Source organism: Temnothorax longispinosus, unplaced genomic scaffold, assembly GCF_030848805.1.
Source record: "Temnothorax longispinosus isolate EJ_2023e unplaced genomic scaffold, Tlon_JGU_v1 HiC_scaffold_556, whole genome shotgun sequence".
Classification (NCBI taxonomy): Eukaryota; Metazoa; Arthropoda; class Insecta; order Hymenoptera; family Formicidae; genus Temnothorax; species Temnothorax longispinosus.
In genome coordinates this window covers 1-7,010 of record NW_027270403.1, presented here as the reverse complement: position 1 = coordinate 7,010, position 7,010 = coordinate 1, and the positions used below count along the sequence as shown (strand labels likewise).

General features: G+C 36.2%; 2 protein-coding genes across 2 annotated transcripts; one reads left to right on the top strand and one right to left on the bottom strand.

Moving 5' to 3' along the window:
• Nucleotides 1–112: 112 nt before the first annotated feature.
• Nucleotides 113–2,633, top strand: LOC139824762 (uncharacterized). The gene is made up of 7 exons (XM_071797304.1): nucleotides 113–265; nucleotides 476–599; nucleotides 690–857; nucleotides 978–1,164; nucleotides 1,329–1,615; nucleotides 1,737–1,799; nucleotides 2,129–2,633. Exons 1-7 carry the CDS (start codon nucleotides 245–247, stop codon nucleotides 2,347–2,349), a joined length of 1,071 nt encoding a protein of 356 aa, XP_071653405.1. The 5' UTR covers nucleotides 113–244; the 3' UTR covers nucleotides 2,350–2,633.
• A 1,610-nt stretch (nucleotides 2,634–4,243) lies between these two features.
• Nucleotides 4,244–6,780, bottom strand: LOC139824761 (uncharacterized). Its single transcript, XM_071797303.1, has 4 exons — nucleotides 6,621–6,780; nucleotides 6,393–6,481; nucleotides 5,549–6,315; nucleotides 4,244–5,478 (listed from the first exon to the last, which is right to left on the bottom strand). Exons 3-4 carry the CDS (start codon nucleotides 6,185–6,187, stop codon nucleotides 4,777–4,779), a joined length of 1,341 nt encoding a protein of 446 aa, XP_071653404.1. The 5' UTR covers nucleotides 6,188–6,315; nucleotides 6,393–6,481; nucleotides 6,621–6,780; the 3' UTR covers nucleotides 4,244–4,776.
• Between the last annotated feature and the right edge of the window lie 230 nt (nucleotides 6,781–7,010).

The following is a 7,010-nucleotide window of genomic DNA, read 5'->3' as shown; positions in this document are numbered from 1 at the left end:
GGTGCCGTCACATGCGGCGTAACTTGCGTAAGCGTAACTGCGGCGTAACTTGTGCCGACCAATCACATCATCTCATTTGAGTATCAACTTTCGTCTAGTTATTTTACGCTCTTTACGCTATTGTCATTACGCCAAATCCAATTTCTAGCGGAAGTAGCGGAACTAGCGATAGATAGTGCAGACTGGTGCAGGCTGGTGCAGGATTGTTACGCACAGGACGGATTGTTACGCACAAGAGAGAAGAATGAATACGGATCAATTAAAGGTAAGTTAATAAATAGTTTTGTATAGAATTTATTATAATTATTTATTATAATTTATTATATGAAAGCTGTGATAGCTGCATTTGGTCATATCCGATCCACTGTTCACGGCATGTCGATACGAGGTTATGATGGTTTTAAGATTTCAATGCCTTCTCTTTGGCTTTTTCATTCTAATGCATCATTATTCACATTGCATGCTTGCCTTTTAGCACAAATGTGGGTATTGCGGGAGACTGTTCAGCTTTACGAATTTTATCGAGCATGAATGCTTTAAGCATTATGTGGAGGATGAAGATCGCATTTGTGTGGATGAAAATTATGTTGTGACAATATGTACGTTTACTATATCCTTTTATTCTTCACGCACATTTTATTGTCTCATAACAAAAGAATTAAATTTATCTATTTGTTAAATAATCAAAGGCACTGCAAAGACTGCCGAAGGTCCTGCATGTAAAGATACTTTGGATGAACTCTTGATTGGGGCTGTGAAGGAAAGGAGAGCACTTTACGACTATACTATACCTGCTTCTCAGAGAACAAATTTGCGTAAAAATGCGTTATGGTTAGAAGTATCCAATCTTTTAGGAGGTACTATATCTAAATTTATTTCTATCTCTATATCTCTATGTTTTATCTTTTGTGAATACACATATAGATATTTTATACGTTATAAATCAATTATACATTACATGTGTATATGTTTGTTAGGTGCTCTTGGTCCAGAGGAAGCTAAAGCTCGCTGGAAGTATCTGCGAGATAATTATGCAAAAGCTCGCAAAAAGGCAAAAGCCTACATTCCCAGTGGATCGGCAGCTAAAATTAGTGGACTAAAGAAATCTAAATTTAGATTTTATGACCTCATGACATTCTTGAATGACTTTCTTGAAACACGGCAGTAAGTTCTTTCTCTTCAATATGCAAAATTATACCATTTTCTTAATTTGTCAAGTATATTGAGAATACAGCTTGTTTCATGTTCGACATACTCATATAGGATGCTGTATGTAAGTATATATAAATATATATATATATATATATATATTTATTTATTTATTTCAGGACTGTCAGTTCAATGCCAGACGTTACTGAAAGTCAAGTATATGCAACATCTATGCAATACGAGGACGATAGTGTTGCTTCATCTTCACAGTTCACCGATATTCCTTCTCAGACTGCTATCCATACTTCTCCAACGATGCAGACTCCCATTCGTGTTTCTCCAAAAACACCAATCTCGTTGTCAAAATGTCTCGTTTCTCCGCGAATCTCAACAGAAGACAGCGTCTCTCCAGAAATACCGCCAGCCCTCAGTAAAACTTCACCAATACCGGCCACAAATTCGAAAAGTTAGTAGTTTGTTTATATGTTTTTCCTCTCATTTTCTTTGACGATAATAGCTTTATAATAACAATAATAACGTATCGAAATATGTGTATCACAGCAATAACATTGCTGTCTTGTTTTCAGGACCATTGCAAACTGCTGACTACGATTTAGATAAACCCCCCCGGCAAACCGCTGCAAAGAAAAGTAAGTTATCGCGATTTAGGGTGCTTTTCAATTAACGATACAAATATTATTCTGTCTTTATTGCTCTTTGGATATTGAACAAAGACAGAATGATACTTGTGTCAATTTGTGTTATCTACTAATAGGAAACATCGTTAATATGTCCAAAAATATCAGTTTAATACCTACGAATGAATTAGCGTACGGTTGTTGTCAATTAAAATTTACTTTATATAAATTCTACATTCTTGTTGAATGTAGAAATGTTTGTATTGCGTGTCTTTACGCGAACATATAACTCAGCTATATTAGTAAGCCCGGTTTATTCGTACGTTTATATTATGTTTTAGAGCAAAAGGGCGAAGATTTGCAAACAGCGTTGATAAAAGCGTTGAAAGAGGATGACTCAACAGTGGAGCCAGCGCAAACTACTGATCCGCTAGATGGATTTTTAATTCGATTGGGAGAAGGTATGCGAAGGTTGCCATATCGTGACAGAGCTCGCCTGGAAATACGATTTCTAACGTTGCTTGCAGAGACGGAAGATTCTTGTGAGAATAAAAAAGAATAATCGATGCGTTAATTGCAATATTAATTAAAAACGTTTCCTTTCATTTATTACAAATTAGTTTTACATACAGAGGCATTCATACATACATTACGTATACACACAGCGCACTCGCTCTTACTTGTAAGTCATCCGCGAAAACGCAATACGTTACAAAAAAATAATCGTTTCAACAGGTGGATGACAAATATAATAATTATAGTTATATAAGTATATAAGTTTTAGTTCAAAATTTTGTACTGGTTTACGCAAACATATGAAATAAAAAGTTTAACAATGGCATTGTATATTCTTAATGGCTGTATAATTTTTTCTTCAGATATTCTTAAAAAGTACGCTGTCTTATTTTATGTAGTTGCACAGTTCTGCACTCATTCGGAAGAAACGAAAACAATCGTCCAAGTCGCATTTCACAAGCTTCCCCTTGTTAATATCAAATTGGAATTATATCAGCATGTTTTACAACTTGAGAAAGTTAAGAAGCTTGGCTTCTGAGCAATACTTACGGAAGTCAACGTGTATATTAACGATAACATCTCTCGTTGGGAAATAGTAAAATCCTGCATAGTAAATGCTAGCATATCACCTGAGCAGCATGAATGTCTATTAATTAGCAATTGTTCTCGCTGTGGAAGTAAAAGCTTCAATGTGCAGAGAAAGCGTTAACAGCGTGAAAAACGTAGGAACTAGCAATTTGTCATTTACGATTGGAAACTGTCATCTATGTGGTGCTAATGACTCATACAATTTTGAAAAATCGTTGAGGTATAATTGAAGGTATCAGACACTGGACGTATCCCTAACGTTTCGTCTCAATTTCGTAAAACGTCGATTTGTGCTCTGTTACAATAAAAAAGGAGAAAAAAGAAAGTAACAATGTAGTATAGTAGATAGTAATAGAATAATATACATATATAACTTGGGGGGCATTTGCAGTAAGTCGTGTGTCTTAAGTTCTCCGTACACTGAGCGAATTTTTATTTTCATTGTAGAAACTTTTTAGGAATACGAGTAGCGATGGTGGATGGAAAAGGTATGAAGTGGTTACCACAAAGGCGAGTATGAAGGCAAAATTGCACGTTCATCGTATTTTTATCCACGTTGGACCGCACTTGTACAAAAGAGAAAGCGATTTTTATGGATTTTTTCGATGCACACCAACAGTCGCCGCACTGTCCGTTTCTCCTAGCGTAAAACCGCCCATATTACTATTTGCTCACGGTTCGGTTTTACCATTATTCCGCGTCTGGTGCGGAAATTCTTGGTCGCCGGCATATTTGCTGAATAAAATCCTCGCCAAACTAATTTACCATTAGGTTGTCTAAAATTTTTACGTATCAGACATTTTACGCTCTTATGCTCCTTTATATTTTGAATTGATTTGTATATAATGCAATAGTAGCTTAAAATTGTACACGATACTTTCGATTGAAAAAATCTGCTCGCGCGTTCGGATTGTCACGATATTCAAAATACTATCATCAAAAGACTGTTTAAATCAGCGTAAAAATATGTGGAAAAAGATAGTGAAACATAAAGAAATTGTTACCTGACAATATGCAATAGATTAGATGGCTGTGAAATGTTTTGATCTTCAATTTGAAATAATTATTATTAATCATAAATCTAGTATAATTTAGGAAGGGCAAATAATTTTTATTAATATAATTATAATATCAGATTATTATAGGATAATGGAAATAATGGTGAAGATTATCAACAAGTAATTATTCATATTTTCGTCCAAAAAGTTACCAAATATACAATGATATATTAATGAATGCCATTAATTAAGAGGGATATTTTAAGGATGATTTCACTCGATTTAATCATTATTTTGTATACTTTTAATTAAATGGAATAATGTGAATAATTAACAAAAAATCAGATTCTACGCTTTGGTCATTAAAATGCTTTATTGTTTCTTATAACGATATTACTATGTGCCACGAGTATGAAACTAATTAGCGTTTTAATATTAAATATAATATAAATAACAGTTACAATTAGTGACTTATATCTAATACCTATCAAAATTTGTTTTATTATTTTTACGAATATATCGGCGATTACGCGTAAAAGGTTTTCACGCTCTAAGTGCAGTCTCATTCTCACGCCGATTTTACTCTACGACGTCGTTTAGCCGCCGATGAAATCTGACGTAACGAGGAAAGTTCGATAGGTTTTAAGTCAACAGCGAAAATAAGTTTACAGCCAAATACCAGGTAGGAAGGACGCATTAACGTTAGAGAGCGATAATAGGAAAAGTCTCTGACATTCGTGGGAAGTGCTTTGAGTTCTTCGGAGGACCTAATGTAGCGTCTTTTAAATTCAGAGTTATGTTTTGCAGTCCTTGTCGGAAAATTCTTGGGTTCCTGATCGCAAGTTGCAAATGCTGATAGAGACTTAATCAAATTCTCGATTTTTCAATTAGAAATCGTCGAGTAGACCTTTTTCCCACTGCCAGGGTACTGCCCCGCTGTTTTCGAAATATGCAGCGAAATCGTCTCGATTTCTAGAGGCAATTCGGGCGTGGGCGTTAGTTCTGCCTGCGTCGTTCACTTCCTGTAATGCACCGTTTATCACGGCTCTCTCTTCGTTGAGCATGCCTATATAATGCCTTTCAGAGAGTGGCAATTTGTTTTCTTTTTGGATAATAAAATTATGCAAGCATATAGTCGCTTGAACAATTTTGACTGCAGTAGAAACAGATGCAATTATCGATCGACGATAAATTCGCCATTTTGCTACCAAAATGCCGAAAGCGCTTTCGATCATTCTTCGTGCTCGACTGAGACGGTAATTGAATATCTTTCTTTGACGGTTCAGATGTCCGCTTCGTGGATACGGTCGCATCATGTAACGAGTTAAAGCGAATGCCTCATCCGCTACTAACACAAACGGTAATGCGGGCCCAGAAGCTTCAATCGGTCTCGGTTCTGGCAAATTCATTTGGTTTCTTTCGAATCGTTGGCCAAAGTTTGAATGCGCGAAGATACCGCCATCGCTCTGTCTGCCTTCCGCACCAATGTCAACTAGTGTGAAACAGTAGTTGGCATCACAAACCGCTAGTAAACTGATGCTGTGATTTCCCTTGTAATTGTAGAACGTTGAGCCGCTGCGAGGAGGTGACTGAAATGGAAAATTACAATTTTTATCTCTTAAAGTAAATATAAAATACATTATCTTAACATCGACTCACCTGTATTACTACGTGCTTCCCATCTATCGCACCAATACAGTGCGGAAAATTCCACTTCGTCTCAAAATCATTAGCGATTTTCAACCAATTCTCTTCATTTATTTCAGGGAAAACTGATTCGTGGAGAGTATTCCATAATACTTCGCATGTCTCAGAAATAATTTTTGAGACAGTGCTTATTCCAATTCGAAAAGCATAAGCAATTGAAGCCATAGTGTCCCCAGACGCTAAATAACGCAGGCATACTAAAAGCCGGGTACGGGCTGGTATTGGATCTCGGACGACACATTGTTTTTCAATGAATGGCCCAACAATGACCATTAACTCATCAAACATCTCTCTGGACATTCTAGTATAATTGTAGAACATTTCGTGGTCTTGAAATTCCATTTCTCTGACCAAATTTTCACTGGCACCCTGGAATAACCTTTGTCTTTCTCTGAATATCGGGCGCACCCATATTCTGTGACGAGCGTTTTCCTCTTGCAACACCATCAGTTTCCATATTACAAACAGTTTTAGTATACGACGTTTCCCAACTTTCCGTTGTTGACGCGTTTGTTTCATCTTCTTCCACTTTAGCCATCGTTTCCATATAACGATTAATATCAGGTCAGGATCTATTTGATTCAATTCCATCTTGTATGTACATTAAATCAACTGTTTAATCTGGAGATCACACGGTATCCTCACTACTTTCCCACTCACGCAGAATACTGGGGTTTGTCGGGGTATATCTAAATCGTAGTCAGCAGTTTGTAATAGTCCTGAAAATTAGACAGCAATGTTATTGCTGCGATACACATATTTCGATACGTTATTATCGTTATTATAAATCATTCACCATTAAGTCCACATTAACAATAAATTTGTTCAACGTGATTCACGCTGGTTCGCTCTGTGACGGTGATTATCCCATTTTAGCATATCAGGCTGAAAGTATATATTACAATGAAAATATTTTACATGTAGAGTTCTTATTTTCACAAATTTAGAGCACATTCTCTTATATATATAAAATATAATTGTATAAATTATTTGAATAATAACATATTTTATATGTAAATCTTACATCATATGGCAATTTTCTTCATGTCATCTGGTGGAGGTTGAGATGAAAGAACACACATAACCTCCGAGTCTGGCATAACCAATTTCAAGTGCAGATGCAGAGAGAGAAGTTACGTCATTTTCTAGCCTGGGTTTACATGGAGCGTATTTCGCGCAATGCGTAAGTTGCGAGAACCAATCGCAAATCAGTTTTATATTTCTGTTGAAGGATACAACGGTAACTCTGATCTCCAATTGGTTGTATTAGTTACGCATTGCGCGAAATACGCTCCATGTAAACCCAGGCTAGAAAATGACGTAACCTTGATGCATCATGGACGTAACTTCTCTTAAATCACTAGGATACGCAGGTTACGCTTTACGCAAGTTACGCCGCATGTAACGGCACCCT